This window comes from Mus pahari, chromosome 1, assembly GCF_900095145.1.
Source record: "Mus pahari chromosome 1, PAHARI_EIJ_v1.1, whole genome shotgun sequence".
NCBI classification, from domain to species: Eukaryota; Metazoa; Chordata; class Mammalia; order Rodentia; family Muridae; genus Mus; species Mus pahari.
This window is the reverse complement of record NC_034590.1, coordinates 89,112,108-89,130,498: the sequence shown is the minus strand read 5'-3', so window position 1 is coordinate 89,130,498 and position 18,391 is coordinate 89,112,108. Positions and strand designations below refer to the sequence as shown.

Sequence of the window (18,391 nt, the reverse complement as noted above, 5' to 3'; positions counted from 1 at the left end):
TCCATTTGCCTAATGAAACTTCTTCACCAACAAAATGGCAATCATAGCAGTACCTTCCTATGGAATGGTTCAGAGACCTAAGTGAGACAAATTATGAAAAGGGCCTCAAGCAAATAGAGTCACATGATAGGTGCTGAACCACTATGAGTTTCAACCTTACCCAAGGGCCAAAGGTTTGTTAGCTTGGCCTGATAGGAGCCTTTCCTTTTCTATAGATTTATGGAGACTCTGCAGACTGCAGAGTAACCTGCAAGCCTCACTTTATGAAAAGGATGGCGGGTTGTGACCTGCTGTGGCTGGCTGCAGCCTCCTGCATTCTGACACTGGCATCTCCAGCTACAATACATCCAGGTGAGTGTCTGCTCACCAGGGATCTTAGATGCTCAATGATACCTAGGGAGAGAGCAGAGGAAGGGAGGCGAAAAGGCTGCTCAGCTGGTTCCAAAAACAGAGAATTAAACAAAGACTAGAGAGCAAAGGAGTCATGGATCTCAGAGCCTGAAAAACCAGGGGGCAGGAACCCATGCTTGTGCAGTCCCTTCCAGGAGGTGATTGGAGAGCACAGACTGAAAGGTAAGAGAGAGAGTTCTACCTCACGCTTCTCCCTTCTTTATCAAGTTGCTCATCTGTGAAAAAAAAAGTGCTAGATTTAACAATATCTCTATCTTCCAAAGATTCTCATATTCTCTCTCTCTCTCTCTCTCTCTCTCTCTCTCTCTCTCTCTCTCTCCCTCTGTGTATGTGTGTGTGTGTGTGTGTGTGTGTGTGTGTGTGTGTGTGTGTGTAGGTGCTTTGCTGGCTCTCCATCCTCTGGATTTGGCCTCCACAATACTGGGATTAAAATGATATATCACCACGTCCAGCTCCTAAGAGCTGCAAGTGGAAGCAAACCGGACAGTTATAGAAGAAGTTCCCAGCTAAGCTAAAGGTGCAGATGCGAGCCCTGTGGTGGGAGGTTAGGGAGAGAACTGAGCTCTTACTCCCATGGGAAAGCACAGGGTGTGTGGGAAGTGAGCCAAGAATAACAAGGACCACAAGTCCGTTCCTCAGAGCAAACACATACATGAGCGAGGCTGAAAAACAGCCTTTCCTTCCTTTTAAAAAAAGTCTCACTGATACATATAAGATGTGAGCCTAACTGTGTGCTTCCTTCATCATTCTACCGGTAACTGCCTGGATCTAGGCTCTTGGGTGTGGCGGCATACGGCAGCCATCTCAGTGAATCTTGGAGGCTTTATCTCTCAAATGAAGCATATCTACCCCAAAGGACCCTGGGAGGTTCTTCCCAAACTTTAATGATTGCTTATTTATTTTATGAATATTAACAAAGTAATAGAATCTCCCTATATCCTGTGGTGTCTGTGTGTCTGTATGTGTGTGTGTGCGTGCACACGTGCGCACACATGTGGAGTCCAGAGAACAACCTCGGATGCCATTCTGCCATTCCTCTGGTGCCATCCACTTTGCTTTATAAGTCAGGCTTTCTCATTTTCAGTGTAGGCTAGGTTGGCTGGTTGGTGAGCCCCAAAGGACCTTACTATTCCCACCTCCCCGGCACTGGGATTAGAAACTCATACTACCACGGTGCCCACCTTTTAAAGGTGAGTTCTCCATGCTCAAACTCACACCTCCATGCTTACAAGGCACTGCACAAGACCCCTACACAAGACTAATTTTAAAAGAGACTCTCTGAAAAGAAAGTCTCCAGCGAGCGTAAGCACCTTTGCAGGCCACCAGCCAGAAGCTCTGCTCTTAAGTCCCCTCTTTCAGCATCTGATTGTCCCCTTGATCATTTCTCCACCTCTTCACACATCACTGCCCACTCTCCCCTAAAGCAGAAATGGCCCTGCTAGGTGAGCGGTTTTCCGTGGAGATCATTTTGGCTTTCAGAAACCGTTCAAGATGCTTGAAGTCTCCAGAAGCAGCCTCTGCGTTGGGTGGGTGGAGGCCAAGGTTAGATTCTATTTTGAAGACACCTGCACAATAATGAACAACTTAGCCAATACTATACCAATAACACTAAGCTTGGGAATGGTTGACATGATACATCTATAGATGCTGTAATGTTACCTACTGATAGGGAACAATGTTGATTTTATAATATGTTTTAAAAAACTGAGCATGTTCTCTCTCTCTCTCTCTCTCTCTCTCTCTCTCTCTCCCTTTCTCTCTCCTTCCCCCCTCTCTCTGTGTGCGTGTGCACACGCGCGAGTGTGTGTGTGTGTGTGTGTGTGTGCGCGCGCGCGCTCGCACATGCATGGGAAAATTCTAAGGGCTATACAACAAATTTGTGATCACTTCTAGAGATAGGGCCAACTTAGGACAACTTTCATCTTAAAACATTTATCTTAAGACTTTTATCTTTTGCCAAATCAAGCAACATTCCAATATTTACTTCTGCTTAATTCATTTACTAATGACTAAGGATTTTCTCATGGAGCCTTGTATTACATTTATGAGCAAAACAAACAGTGGTTGAGCAGGGCTCACACGGTGTCTTGCTAGTGACCCACAGAGAAAGAAGCTCTTTGTAACCCTGAGTGGGGCAATGGAGGTTGTGCCAAGTGGTGGCCTGAATGTCTTTGCTACGATTGTCCTGCTTCCTGAGTGACAAAGTTTGGTGTTAATTATTACAACGTGTACCTATTGGCCTCACTGGGATAATTAGAGCATTCAAAGCAAAATGGAGAAGGGCTAAGAACCCCCAGGGCTGTGGAGCAGATCAATAAACCCACACGATCTCTGTTCTTTTCAGGTTACGGGAGCCCCAGGAACAGCTCCAATCCGGACTTGGACTGTGGATCTCCTGACTCTCCAAGTGCTGGAGTCTGCTTTGACCCCTGCCAGAATCACACCGTCCTGAATGATCCCACCAGAAGCACAGAGAACAAGGAGACATCAGAGGCGTGTGATAATAACCTGCATGGCTGGTACCGCTTTGTGGGTGATGGAGGAGTGAAGATGCCAGAGACCTGTGTGGATGTGTTCCGGTGCCACACCTCTGCCCCCATGTGGCTGAGTGGATCTCACCCCATCCTTAGAGATGGCATTGTCAGCCGCACAGCCTGTGCCAACTGGAATGAGAATTGTTGCTTCTGGCATTCCGAGGTCCAGGTGAAGGCCTGTTCCGGAGAATCAGGAGACTATCACGTGTACAAGTTACAGGGCACCCCTGAATGCAGTCTGAGATACTGCACAGGTGAGCAGCAGCTACAGGGAAGGGTGAGCTTTAATGCACAGGACTCAGTGGAGCCAGGAGAGACAGTCAGGAGGAGATTGAATGAAGCAGCCGCCACTGGGCTCTTGACGGGGATACATGTGGAAATATAATTTGGGACCTGCCAGGTACAATCCTGAAACTTACAGTTGAGTGAGAGAGCCTGGCTTGTAAATGAATATTGCATAATATTGGGCTCGTTAGAAGCCTCGCCAGGTGAAAGTGTGGGTACATGAGTTTAAATCCCCAGCATCCATGTATAAAGCTGAACATGACCAAGTATGCCTGCTACCCAAGTCTGCATCCCATCCGAGACAGGAGGCTGGACCTAGGTTCAACGAGAGACCCCCATCTTAAGGGAATAAGGTGAAGAGTGACTGAGCAGGACACCTGACATACTCCTCTAGCCTCTGGATACATAAGTACCCAGACCCACACATATGTATACAGCACAGACACACACACACAGACACACATACAGACACACATAGACACATACAGAGACACACTGACACACACAGAGACACACTGAAACACACACAGACATACACATACAGATGCACATATAGAAAAACATAAACAAGCACACATAGAAACACACACACACACACACACACACAATGAAGAACCCAAGCTCATTCAAATTTTACTTGTCTCAAATTGTACTACTCTTAGAACCTGCTTTCTGACCTGAAACAAAGGGTAGAGCTAACAGCTCACAGTGCCTCACTACACTGCCCACAGTGAGCCCGCTACCATTCAGCTTTATTATACCAACACACTGAAACCTCCCTACTCAGTCCATGGAATAGGATCCACGTAGTCATTCCTATTAGGGTCTGGAACACAGAAAGGTCACACAGCTGTCACTGTATCACAGAGCTGGAGTGAGAAGAACTGGGACTTAAACTCAGGCTCTATAATGCTGGCAACGGTGGACTTAAAGTCATTCTGCCCCATCGCACGTTTCTACCACAGGGGTCAACTGAACCAAAGCAGGGAAAGTAGCCAGTACAGTGCATGGCTTGCCTGGCAGTTTCAGGGCTGTTACTCCCTCTGCTGGGTTTGAGAGTTAGGAAAGATGAATTGTGGCTATGGCTCTTCTGGTAAGTATCTCATATGTTTAGAAAGACTCTGACATAATGATATCCTTGACTTGGGAGGACTTAGACCAACTTGATCTGCATCCTAATCCTTTCTCTCAATTCCTTCCCTCTAGACCCCTCCACTGCACCAAAGAAGTGTGAGATTACTTGTCGTCCTGAGGAGGAATGTGTATTCCAAAATAACAACTGGGCCTGTGTCTGTAGGCAGGACCTCCACGTTTCTGGTGAGCAGCTCCTAGGGCTGAGTAGGCAGGGCAAGGGGAATGAGGCTTAGGGATCAGAAAAAGGCAGGGACCAGAGTCAGGGGCCATAGAACGGACATTGGGAAATCTTGAGAGTTATTTGGGCCACTTATTATGAAGCCAGTGAGTTTGCAAGGAGGAGAGAGGGTGGGGCCAGACCAAGCTTCCAGGTCAGCTGCTGGGATACTGTAGCAACAAGTGGCTGTGGCGTGGGCATCTGGCTTTGGTTTAGTCTGGAATACAGGGGGACCATTTTGTTTTCCCAATAGCAGCTAAGCCACACAGGTACCTCAGATGCTTAGAAGTCTTGGACCAGAGGCTTATCAGTCTGAGTGTGATTTCTCTTGGGGTCTCAGACCTCATCTACTCTATTCAGCAACTTAATGGGCATGATGGATGTACTACAAGGCAGAGAATGTAGATGCCCCTTGTTGTTTCTAGTCCCCTGTCCACTCTACTGACCTCACTCTTGACCTCCTAGATTCTCAGAGTTTGCAGCCTCTTCTGGACTGTGGAGATAATGAGGTCAAGGTGAAGTTGGACAAGTGTTTGCTGGGAGGTATGGATTTCAAGGAGAAGATCATTGCCTACCTGAATGACCGGAACTGCAATGGTACCATGCAAGATGAGCCCAACAACTGGGTGTCCATGACCAGCCCTGTTGTGGCTAATGACTGTGGGAACATCCTGGAGGCAAGTGCTATTCACACCATTGCTAGTTGAGGATAGGATCTGTGCTAGTGGGGACATCTTCCTACCTGTGAGATCATAGGCAAATGTCTTATCCTCTTTGGGTCTCCAGGGCTATGTAAATTTACACACTCTGGTCCATGTTAAAGAGCTTAGGCTGAGCTTAACACTTGAGCTTTATATAATCAGTTGGCTCTGATTATGGTGATCTTAATTAAGGGAGGTGAAGGAAGAGCAAGAACATCAGCACCCAGCTCTTCCCCAGGATCAGTCATCCATTTTCTAGTGTTTACTCTGCATTTCCCAAACTCTGGGCTAGCATGACAGGCAGAAGAGAAACCCTTACTTTCTGGAGGCCAGAATTCAAGGGAGCTCCATACCTGGGAACACTGATCATAGAACCAGACAGATCTGAGTTCAAGATATACCTACAGACATCTGCATAACAAATACATATGGTTTGTTTGTTTGTTTTTGTTTTGTGCCAAAGAACAATGGGACCCATGCCATCTACAGAAACACCCTCTCCTTGGCCAAAGACTTCATTATCAGGGACTTTCGCATCAACGTCAACTTCCAGTGTGCCTACCCACTGGACATGAGCGTCAGCCTCGAAACTGCTCTCCAGCCCATTGTAAGGTATTGTCTTGACCTTGCATCTTTGACTTGTAGCTCTGACACTGGTCACACACACACAATCAATGTTGTCCATACGGTGCTACCAACCTGCTTCAAGAGCTTTCATTCCCTAAATTATTCATTTCTGAATTATAGCTTAAGAACACTCAGTATGATCAAGGCACTGGTGAATAAAGAAGACATTCACAAGGCAGGGCTGTACCTTGGACACGTGCTTAAGATGTGCTCAGGATACAAAAACTCCAGGAACTGTCTATTCACCTTGAGAAGAAAGGCAGCATGAAGCTGATCATATCTTACCTGAGAATCAGACAGTGCAATGTAGGAGAAGCTTGGGGTGCTTCGGGTCAGTGGACATGGGTCCCAGACCTAACCTCTGTGGGGTAGAGATCGGAAGTAGACAGAGAGGCTTTATTGCAGGCTTGGGATTTAAGCCCAGTCTACCTTTGAAGAAGCAGCACCTATCCTCAGAAGAAATCGATGGAAACAACAGTTTGGGTGGGATGGGAATCCAGGCTTCTGTTTGTATCTGTTTTTCACTGCACCCCAGCCTGGAATGAAACTTACTGACCTGGGTTTTACACAGCCCTAGAATTGTGAGGGGATTTTTCTAAACTGTCATCCAGAAATCCAGGGTGGCTGTCCCATTCTCCAATTGCCTGCTGGGCTCTTAATTGCAGGGTGAGACAGGTTAAAAATGCCAAAGTCCAAACATTTCCAGGCTATAAGTGTCTTGGAGCCTATGTTCATAAATATAAAAAAGGAAGGCAGTTCATCTGGTTTGAACTGGGTTCAGCTGTAGATTATGGGAAGATATGTAAGGCTAAAATTAGTGATCCTGTAAGAGCTGACCTCAAGTCCTGTTGCCCAGATGATAAGATGGTGGTGTGTACTAACCCTTGTTCCTTGAGTAAGAGCTTAATGTACTTGTCACAGGGGTGAGATGGATGCAAATCCTGGAGTCAGGATCAATTGACTGTCATGTCCAGAGCTTAGATCCCAATAAGTGCTCTGTTTCAGTGGATTGTCAACTAGTTTATTTAGAGATCAGAGATGCATCTTTTCCCCCTGTAACTTTATATTAGCACAGGGCTTGATTTATTTGCCTATTCTGGTCAAAGCCTGATGTTTCCACTCCTGTGCTTTTCCTTGTTTCAGTTCCCTGAATGTCAATGTGGATGGAGCAGGAGAGTTCAATATCAAGATGGCCCTCTTCCAAGACCAGAACTACACAAACCCTTATGAAGGAGCCGAAGTGTTGCTTCCAGTGGAAGCTATACTCTATGTGGGTGCCCTCTTAAATAGAGGGGATACCTCCAGGTTCAAACTGTTGCTGACCAACTGTTATGCCACCCCTTCAGAAAACAGGCATGACCCTGTGAAGTACTTCATCATCAAGAACAGGTATCAAGAAACTCTGGTTTGTTTGTTTGTTTTTGTCATAACTAAGTTTTGGGGAAAAATATTACCCAGTGTAGGCAGAGGTGTAAATTGGTTCACTCCATTTAGAGATAATTTGGTGTTACATATTGTAAGTGTCCTGTTTGATCATGGAATGTTAGTTCTGATATCTTATCCTAAAGTATTAAAACAAATTGGACGAGTTTGGTAAAGAAATACCAATCATTTTCCATTTCGGTGTTCTTGATAATTTTTCCATTAAGTTTACTGTTAAAACATAGCATAATTAAGTAATAATGGACCATTATATAGATATTTACATTGATTAAATTGAACATATTACACATATTATAGGACAGGATATGATTGGATGTCATCTAATGATAAAAACAAAGGAAATGCTTACCTAGAGGTCGCAATTCAAATCATATTAGTGGTCCTTGGTAATCTCGTCATTGAGCTCAGCTGTATGCCAAGGGCTGAGATGAGAAAATGTACACAGGAGCTCCACTGAGTGCTCATGTTAGTTGTATAAAATGGATGTGATTACCTCTGCTCTACAGTCAAGGGATACATGGAGGAGTTGGGAGAAAATGGAGGGCATGATCACATTTCATTTTATACATGTATGTAATTTTCAGTAATACAGAAAACGTTTTTAAAATAATGTGGAAAAAAACAAATGAACTAGACCATGGAGGGGCAACAAGAATGATTAACCAGCCCTAGATTACTTACCTAAAAATGGGGACATGTCTCAGAAACTATGCACCCCAAAATTTAAGCCATACAGGCTTATTGAAGAGCAATGGACTAGAAAAATGTCATAAAAGCATGATGGAAGGAGCTCGTGGCAGAGAGGTCTTTAATATCCTCCAGCATTTGCTTAGACATTACACCTTTGTCCTTTTCATTTTCCTAGATGCCCAAACCAACGTGATTCCACCATCAATGTGCGGGAGAATGGTGTGTCCTCAGAAAGCCGATTTTCAGTGCAGATGTTCATGTTTGCTGGAAATTATGACCTAGTTTTCCTGCATTGTGAGGTTTACCTGTGTGACCCCACTACTGAACAGTGTCAACCAGTGAGTGTCTCTTTGGACTGGTGCCTAGTAGGCTCTCTACATACATCTATTGGGTTTGCAGATGGAGGCATGGATGGAAAGAAGGAAGGAGGGAGGGAGGGAAGGAGGAAGGGAGGGAGAAAAGAGGAGTGAGAGAGAGGGAGGAAGGAAGAGTGAAGAAAATTGGCTGAATAGATGGATGATTGGCTGGCTGGCTGGCTGGATGGCTGGATGGGTGGATGGATGGATGTTTGAAGAGGTGAAAAGATGGATGGGTGGGTATATGACTATAAGAGAAGCAGGTAAAGAAGAATGCTGCGCAGACATTGAGTATCCCCAAAAGCCTATTTATGAGTAATTGTTGTCTCTTTAGAAGGCAGTCCCTTGGCATAACCATCTATTATGAATGATTATTATATTATAGGTTAAGCATCATTGATTCAGAGATTTCAAATTATCCAAAGTCTTTAAGTTTTTGAGGGCCAAGATGAAGCTCAAAAAACTTCAGATTTTGGAATATTTGGGCTGCAGGCTTTCATATTATAAATGAGTAACTTGTAAAGACTGTGGATATTCCCAAATCTGAGAAACTCCCACATGATGAAGACTTCTGGGCCTTAGTCTTTCAGATGAGGCATGTATGTGAGCCTGTGGCCTTTTCAGTCCCCTCTCTGCCAGACACTACACTAAAGCTCTCACATCTTTATCTAATTGAGCTCTTCCAATGGCCAAGTAAAGCCTCACTATGCAGATAAAGAAACCGGGACTCAGAGAAGCCCCTACCTCATAGCCCCACACAGAGCTAAGAATATCAGATTTGAGATGTTTCCCATCTGAGCTGTGATTCTCGTGTCCATGCATTCACCCCTACTGGATGCTGTTTTGAATGGCAGATATTCCTTGGGTGTCTTTGACATGTCTATATGTTGCTGCTATTATGGTTCATTTTAATATTTAAAACAAGGTATGCAGAGCTCTGTGGTAAGATGCCTGCTATGCAAGCACAAGGACCTGAGTTTGGGTACTCAGAAGACATGTGAAAACTAGGATTGTGGCATGTTCTATAACCCAAGTTCTGGGAGTGCAGAGACAGGAGGATTTCGGGGACTCACTGTATCACCAGCCTAACCAAAATGACAAGCTCTAGGATTAAGGAGAGACTATGTATCAAAAAGTAAGGTGGACAACAATAGACAGTTGGTGTTAACCCTTAACCTTCTTACATGCTTATGTGCATAAGTGAGTAAATGAATGTATGAGTTATTGACTAAAGAAAACCAGACGTGAACTGTTTCATTATAATAGACAGATGAAGACATTTTTCCCAATTACATAAGAGAGGATACAGATGAGATTCAAACTCAGGTGTGTTAAGGCATGACTGTGAATTCTCACAGAAACCACACCATCAAAAAGAAGGCCATATGATTGGATATCTGAGTGCACAGATATCCATATCCATGACATGCTGCACATAGGGGCCAGGTGTTTACATTTTGATATAACAAGAGTTCTATGTCTCTACAGTCTTGCTCTTCAAGTCGACTTCGCAGTAGTGGACCAGCCATTGACTATAATCGTGTTCTGGATTTAGGACCCATCAATAAGAGAAGTAAGTGGGTGAGACTTGGTACAAGGATAGCTGGTCAAGTGCTGTTAATTAACCTTAGATGCTCGGAGTTATCAATGTCAGCAGTCCTGGGTTTTTCTGCTTTCTTGGTTCACCCATCAGTGATGAATGTGTCTTTCTATGAGTGGAACTGTCTTGGCATTTATGGTGCTGCCTAAGTGTTAGAAACTACATGTAACTCTTGCATCACAACAGACTACTTAATCATCCCCACCTTGGATGCCTATTTCCATTTAATTGGTTAAAATTCAAGGCTCAGAGAGATGAATAGAGCCATGTAAGCTCACTTGCTTATGATCAGCCGGAGTTAGAATGAAACCAGATGAGTCTGTTTCACTGCTTTTCCTCACAGCTTAAACAGGGCCTTTTAGGATGCTTTCCAAAATGCAGCTATGGTCCTCTGGAGACAGAATAGAGCGGTAGCTTTGCAACCACTCTGTAAGTCTTCATCTATCCTACACAAGTGTCTATCATACTGTCATGGTTTTTATTGCCACCTGAATGGAGGAGTCAAGAGCCCCTCTGACCAAATAAAAAAGAACTTTTGCCTTGAAGAAATTAAGATGCAGTAAAGTTAATTCTAGTCAAATAATATCTTCACTTTCACTCTGTGCTGAACAGCTTTGGCCGCTCTGGGCAGCCTCAGGAGGTGGCCATTCTGCTCTACCTCTATGATGAACAAACTGAGTTATTCCATGAAGAAGGTTCTGCCTTGAGTCGTCCTGTTCCCTTATTGAATTCTCAACTTAGAGCCTTATGTGGTGGCCCAGGACAATCTGAGGAGGGAGTGGGATTATGGGCATCCACTTTGGAAACAAGCCCACAGGTTTTGTTAGCTGTCTGTTTCTGTGACTGGGTAGCCGAGGAATTGGCTTAAAAGAGGGAAGCTCTAGTTTGGGTCATGGTTTCAGAGGTTTCAGTTCACAGTGGCTCGCCTCCAAATATACGGGCCTCTGGTCAGGCAGAATGTCACAGAAGAAAGGTGAAGCAGAACAAAGTTATTCCCTTTATTGCAACCAGGAATGGGGGGAACAAAGGGGGTAGGGGAGGGAGAGAGGAGTGAGTCATATGAAACTTTCACACTTCCTGCTTTTAACATCACCAAGGCTCCCAGGCTATAGAATAGTACTATACACATTCAGGGAAGCTTTTTACTCCTTTAGTTGATCTTCTCTGGAAAAATCCCTCTCACGCCCACTCGGGGCTGTGATTTACCATTTCCTAGGCACCTCTGGTTGACAATGGGAAGTAGCCACCATCTGGGGCTGGTATTCCAGCTCTTTTTACTGTCTGAAAAATCAACATAGTAAGTTCCTTAACATCACTGAGCCTCAGCCTGACCATTGGCAAATGGGAGCTGGAGGTACTTTCTTCACAACTCCATTAGGAAAATTAGACAGAATGTGCTTCGCTGTGTGCCTGCCAGATGACAGCAACCTCCACAGTGAGGATTGTTTGTGGGGGTGGTGATTGGGACCCAGGAGCATTGGGAGCGGCTATGGCCCCACGACAGCAGCCATCAGAGCATGACCAAGGAGACCTTCACCTGCTGCTCTTGCCCACAGGTGCTCAGACTTCTGCTACCTCGAAGGGGACTCCTCACTCTACAGGTATACTCTCTCCTCATGCTCTTCTTACAACCCTGCCAAGTTTCCCTCCTTCTGTCCTCCCACCCTCTGGACATCTATGCATCCCCTTCAAGGTGTCAGGCCCTGCTGGGGACCAGGGCTTAGTGAAATGAGGCTAACCCACGAGTGGTTCTATAATCTAGCAGTGAAGCCAGTTGCTTAGCAGCAAGTGTTTAACAAGTGAGGTTGTGTGCCAGGCACTGCTCTAGAAACTGATAAGATGATGTCGATCAAGACAGAGCAGGTGCCTTCCCTCAGAGAGTTTGTGTTCCAGGATGAGAAACAAATAATAAATAAAACCAAATAGTTTAATTAGCAATAAAAGGTGGGTGGTGGGATAGAAGCTACAGGCATAAGTAATAAAGTCTTAAATTAGACAGAAGTTTATTTCTCTAGCACATAAGTGAAATCTTATGTGTAAGAGAACCCATGATCCAACGATCAATCAAAGATTCAAGCTCCTTCCAGCTTTCTCTTTGACGTGAGGTCATCATTTTAATGGTCCAATTTAGCATCCAGGGATCAGGACAGGGGAACATGCCGGAAGACAATGAGTGTTATGGAACATATTGGCAGCTGGCACCAAACACCTACATTTATATCTCATTGTTTACTATCTAGCTATGCGGCCACACCTGGCTGCAAAGGAACCTTGGAAATAGAATCTCTGTTTTGGATGGCCATTTGCCAAAACAATGTTTGATGGTTTGATGATCAAAGCAGGATGAGATCATGGATCAGAAGAACTGTTAGAGAAAATATTTGATCTAGAGAGAAAATGTCTCTGGATCAGAAAGTATTGGGTGACTAGAGATGAACAAGCAGAGGCAACAACAGCTGACTAAATAAGCCAGACAGGGTCATAAGATACTAAGTGACAAGCAGGTAGAGCAGGCACCGCGGCCTAATTAACCATGCCAGAGGTGGTCAAGAGAGTTCAGATGGCACAGAGAGCTGAATGGGGCTTTGATGAATGACTTGGAATTTAAGGCCAAGGACATTATTAAAGAATGTGTTTTTGGACAAGATGGAAAACAAATTTTTTTCTATCCTCTGAAAGATATATGTTAGTGAACATAGACAGGAAAATGTTCTTTTCATGCTAAAGACCTCAACTTTGTGGCAATCTAAATATTTCCCAGACAAGAACAGTTCAGTGGTAACTTCGGATGGTATCCAGAAAAGTAAGACTCATTGTGTGACGTGCACAGAGCACAGAGCACAGATCACAGAGCACAGAGCACAGAGCAAAAGTGCCTTGGAGTCAGCAACCCCAGGTCTCCTCCATTTCCATCGCTCCTTCAGCTTAGCACAGTGATCAGAACAGTGACTTCCCAGCCTGCTGAGCTGTCTCTCTTCTCCAGTGGGATGCAAACGTTGGCACCTTCTAGAGGTGGAGGGAATGGATCTAACAAGAGGAAGCAAACTGCCACAAGAGGGCTCTGTGGTTCTCAAAGTTTTCCATCACTTGGATTCACTTCTGGTGTTTTGGCATTAACTGATCATTCACCTATGTCTCATTGTGAAAATTCTCTGCCATACATTTTTGTTTCTGAAGATCACACTTTCCCCTCGCCACTCTCTAGGACATCACCAAATTACTTTGAATTGTTGGGGGTGGGGACATGCCTTATTTGGTAGTGGTGTCAAAGGCAGTTGACATGCTTGTGCAAAAACAACTGCCATCCAATATTTCCTGCTTCTTAACACTGAACATATAATAGTACACAGAACACACACACACGCACCCTAGATATCAAAGTCTAGTTTTCAAAACCAACACTTACAGAGAGAGGGCTTACCATATTCTAGGCATATATTTTATATTTTATTTTATCATGGTATTGGGGGTTGAATCTAAGACCACAGGCTTGCCATGCAAGCAGGCTGCCACTGAGTTATAGTTCCTAGTCCACAAATGCTTTACTAAATGTTTGATATGAATTCATTCATTTAAATCTTATGAAACCTGATATATCAATAGGTACCATGAATAGTTACATTTTCTATATAAGGAAATTTGGGCAAAAAGAAGCGCACTGTTTTGTCCACATCTACCTAGGTAATTGCAGACCTGAGATTCCAATCTAAATAGTCAAACCTCAGAGGTGGTGCATTCTAATCCCTTCTTTCGGCTTCTTCATTATTAGTCACTATACGTGATGCACCAACTATAGCCGATAACCCTAACCCCTCTGTGCCTTTGTGCTAGGGGATACAGCTCTGATCCAGTCCTTAGAATCTCATACCCCTCCTACCCCTGGTAATTCCTGGTAATGTCACTATGTTCTGTGAGTCAGATGCCGGATATTTGCCAATTGAGAGAACATGCTGGAGGCTTTTATTACCATCCAACAAGTGAAGTTTATCATTGCCATCCTCATTTTGTTGACAAGATCTAGACTCATGCTATCACCTCTCTGCAAAGGAGGCTGAGAAGACATCCTTCTATGTGCCCAGAAGAAAATGGAAAAAGCAGTTGTCCCAACCAAGTCTAGAACGATATGCTGCCTTCCGGTTCTTCTGCAGCAAGTGACAAGGAGGCCAGCTGGCATTGGCTGCTAAGTGTCATCAAAGCTCAACATTTGACTTGTGTCTCTTGTGTTTCAGGGGTCCTGTTGGCCTGGCCCATGTTCTTCCTGCCTGTCTTCCTGGCTCTGCTGTTCTGAGCGGCCAGCTGAGCACCTGGCTTTAAAGTTCTTCCCTCTGGCAATGGCTCACATCCATCCCTCAGTAGAACTGGATCTCTCTGTGAATCATTTCATTGCCCTGGAAATGCAATTTATATCGATAACTCCTGGGTAGAGTTGTCATGTTAGTGGGTAGGAAAGGGCAAATCCCATGATCCTTTCAAAAGGTCTCTTGTCCTGACAGCTGATGACTTGAATACATCAACCCTTGCATTTATTCTATGAGATGTGTTTCCATTCTGGTCTGTTTAGTCACCCTGGGAAGATGTAGTTGTGGGGAGGAGGTTGAAGACTCTCTCAAAGGGGAGACTGGTACCAGTACTTCTCTATGCCCTCCACCACTACAGTGGTTCCTAGAACTATATTCATCTCTACACTGGGGCTGTACACTGGAGGTATATCAGCTTCTTTCCTTACTAATTATGATTTCTAGAGAGTATATTAAGTAATGTGGTGATAGTGGATCAAGAAGACCAAGAGAAGTGGTGCATTCTAGTTGCTGACTCACTAGGAGTCAGATCCTAGAAGCCACGAGACACCACAGTTTGTCCATCATTCCATCTACCACACTTCCTGAAGCTATATAGCTGGTTGCACCTGCTTATCTTTGTGTGTCTCCTGCATTTCAGTTCAATACCACATCCCTGTTCATGGAATCGTAGCGATGATCTAGCATATTGCTGCCCGAGACTCACACTGCCTGAGGGCACTCCCACTTGCTGTTTGGGTCAGGATGTTTCCCAGCTCCCCTCAACTGAGATGGGTTAAGCGGGACCAAGGAACACTAAATAGCCTGTGACACACCTCCAAGAACAAGACCAAAATTCTGAATCCAAGTTCCCACAAGGCAGACAGGATTCCAGCCATGTATCCTTTCCCATTAACTTCCTTCTTCCTCCTCTACTCCAAGCGCTTACCAGCAAGGTGCTGAATAAGAAAGTGTCCAGTCCAGCATGGCACAGTTGATAATATGCTCTGGGTTAGTGTGCTCTTGGTTCAGCATCTGGACACTCTGTGGTAAAAGGATGATGGGGATAATGAGAAGAAAGCTGACCCAGATTCAGAAAAGCTGACTTAGTCCTGATGGAGCTTCTGGAGCAACTGATGTCAAAAGCACAGGACACAGAGCACAGGGCATAGGACACAGGGCACAGGGCACAGCGCATAGAGCATAGGACACAGGACACAGAGCACAGGGCAAAGGACACAGGGTACAGGGCACAGGGCACAGCGCATAGAGCATAGGACACAGGACACAGGGCACAGGGCACAGGGCACAGCGCATAGAGCATAGGACACAGGACACAGAGCACAGGGCATAGGACACAGGGCACAGGGGAGTCTTCCCCTCCTGGGGCTCAGAGTCTCCTTGGCAAAAGAGGACATGCAGATTAATGGCAGTCCAAGTCAAACAAAACAAACCTGAGAGAGAACTTGTTCATCTTGGACAGGAGGGAAGTTCTCCAGCCCAGAAAGCCTAGTCCTTTCACTTTGTAGATGGGAACTGAGGTTCAGAAGAGAAATGGTGTGCCCATTCTTTATCCGTGTCATGACAAGGTGGACGTTAAAGAGGCACAAACAGCGATATAACTAGTATCCTGGAGAAGATGTGGAATCAGGGCCTTGGAGCATGACTTGCACTGCTCAGGGACTGGATCAGGGAAGGGTGAATGGGGAGAATATAAGAACTTGATAAGGAGAAAAACTTTATCTTAATTGAATTCAAAAGGACTTGGGGGTTTGAAACAAAATAATAGTTATTGATGGGGGTAAAGAGAAACACAGTCAAGAGAAACACAAGGGTGAATATTATACATTGACAAAATGGGGAGGAAACGAACTTATTAAGAGTTTGATGAACTATGCAGTGTGCAGGTGGAGGACACACAGAGGCCAGACTGTCACCACATCGTGGAGGGAAGATGGACAGAGAACACTAAAGACCTGCCCACCACCATGCCACATGGCCCAGGCTGGGAAAGACACCTATGCTTCAGAGCAGCTTGGGTGGGTGAAAAACACCCAGACACTCACCAGCTGTGTGGCCCACCCACAGCGGGAGCCACTATGAGATGCAAGTATGTGGTGGAGAGAGAGAGAGAGAGAGAGAGAGAGAGAGAGAGAGAGAGAGAGAGAGAGAGAGAGAAACCTGGCGCCATGGTCAAGTCCAAGCTTGTGCAGCAGCTGAGGGCCATGTATGAATCTGTGGCCACGCACCAGCAGAGATCTGTGTCGATGCCCATGGCTCATGCTACCACTAAAGACCATGTGAACATTCCTAGTCTGCGATGCCTCATAGGATCCTGTAGATGTCCAAGGAGTCTGCAGAGCTGGCCCTGCCCCTCGCTGGTGGAGAGCTGACTCCACTTCTCACTGGCTATAGCACCCGGGGGAGTGGGCCCTGGCCTTTACCTGGGCAGCACAGGAGAGCTGGCCCTGGTGGAGGGACTGCGGTGAACCAGCCCTGAGGGTGCAAGCAGAGTGAGTTGTCCCTGCCACTCATCTGCTCGCCTATGAAGTGGCCTGGGCATGAGGTTGATGCCCTGTGCTCTCTTCCCTCTTGCCACCTGTGGCAGTCAAAAGAGCTGGCCCTGCACCCACGGCAGCTGCAGCACTAGGGAGAACAGGTCCTAAAGTTTACCTGAGCAACACAGTAGAGCTGGCCCTGATGGCCAAGGCACAAGTGAGCAAGCCCTGAGCATGTGAGGGTGGCAGAGCTGTCCTAGGTCCTCATTTGGCTGCAGCACTTGGGAAAATGGGCCCTGTCCCTCAGTTGGGCAGGACAGTAGAGCTGGCTCTGCTGGTATGGGTAAGTTAGGCCCAAGGGCATGAGAGTGGGTGTGCTGGCCCTGCCCCTTGCTGGCTGTAGCATTTGGTGAGCTAGCTGGGACAGTGCTGGAGAGCTGACCCCTGGTTGTACAGGTGCAGGAGAGCTGGCAGAGAGACTAACTCAGCTACCACCTAGACCCAGATTCAGGACTTTGAGGTCGCTCACTTCAAAATCTACCTCGTTTATGAATTGCTGAAGCGTATGAAAAGAAGTAGTCCTGTAGATCCAAAGCTGCAGGACCTCCATAACACAGGGCAACAGCAGCCTATCTTAGAGGAGTGCTGGTGAGGGTCCACTGCTGATGGTGTAGCCAAGACCCCAGGCCTTGTATCAGACCAATGACTCACTGAAAGGAACATTTGCAAGTAAAGATGTGTGGACAAAAGGGTGCACTGTGGGGCACACCATGATACACTGCAGCTTCCACAATGTGCTGTTTCCTGTGCTTTGTTTTCTTTTCTTTTGGGGAGAAGGTTGCAAGGGTGGAGGGCAGATAGGAAGGGATGGGGAGATGAGTGGGACTGGAGTGCATGATTGACACTCACAAAGAATCAATAGAAAGTTTTTGTTTTATTGTTTTTTTAAAACATGTTTGGAAATCTTAAGTTTGGTCCAGAATTTAATGCATGCAGCAGTCAATGAGCAATCAACTCTTGGGAAGCCACACAGCGATGCTTTTCAGTACACAAGTATCAGAAAAAAACATGTGGAGGCGTGGGATGTAACTCAGTGGTAGAGCACTTGTCTAGAATGCACAAATCAATGTACTCAATTTAAAAGAAAATGTTAGGGAGCAAGTGACAATACCAGATTTTTGGAGCTCCCATCCAGAAGCAAAAATAGGTTTGTTTTCATAAATATCATGTAAGTTGGTTGTACTGTCAAGGGATAGATGGGCTTGTTTGAACAATTTCTAAATTGTCTCTGGGTTACTTGAGAAGAGCTAATTTTAAGGGTCTGAACCCCTGTCCTCTGGTCTACAGGCTATCCTTCAAACGCTCCCTTTTCGTGTGTAAAAGTGAAGTAGCTACAACCAGAAGGTTGCCAGGGACAAGGTAAACAAAAGCCATGATGTCACTTTGCAATGCATCATGGGAAGAATAAAGGCAGCAGCCTCACCATCAGTCATCAGGACTATTGTTATTCTCACCATCAGAATGACTGACCGAGAGCAGTTTCTCACAGGCCAGCTAAGTCAGCACACTACAGGCAAAGAGCTATGTGCATACCTGTTGGTTGCTGCCCTATGCATGC

At 45.5% G+C, this 18,391-nt stretch overlaps 1 protein-coding gene across 2 annotated transcripts in view; it reads left to right on the top strand.

Moving 5' to 3' along the window:
- The window catches only part of Gp2 (glycoprotein 2), a 16,247-nt gene extending 1,718 nt beyond the window's left edge, over nt 1-14,529 (top strand). Inside the window, exons 2-11 of one of the 2 annotated variants that reach the window (XM_021211150.2) lie at nt 216-351; nt 2,756-3,199; nt 4,437-4,547; nt 5,047-5,258; nt 5,746-5,894; nt 7,053-7,298; nt 8,218-8,380; nt 9,887-9,971; nt 11,555-11,599; nt 14,228-14,529. In XM_021211150.2, coding sequence (XP_021066809.1) covers nt 264-351; nt 2,756-3,199; nt 4,437-4,547; nt 5,047-5,258; nt 5,746-5,894; nt 7,053-7,298; nt 8,218-8,380; nt 9,887-9,971; nt 11,555-11,599; nt 14,228-14,286 — 1,602 coding nt within the window. In that variant the 5' untranslated portion in view covers nt 216-263 and the 3' untranslated portion in view covers nt 14,287-14,529. The remainder of the gene's footprint in view (nt 1-215; nt 352-2,755; nt 3,200-4,436; nt 4,548-5,046; nt 5,259-5,745; nt 5,895-7,052; nt 7,299-8,217; nt 8,381-9,886; nt 9,972-11,554; nt 11,600-14,227) is intronic. The other variant, XM_021211140.1, reaches the window with a different exon arrangement.
- The last annotated feature ends 3,862 nt before the right edge of the window (nt 14,530-18,391 follow it).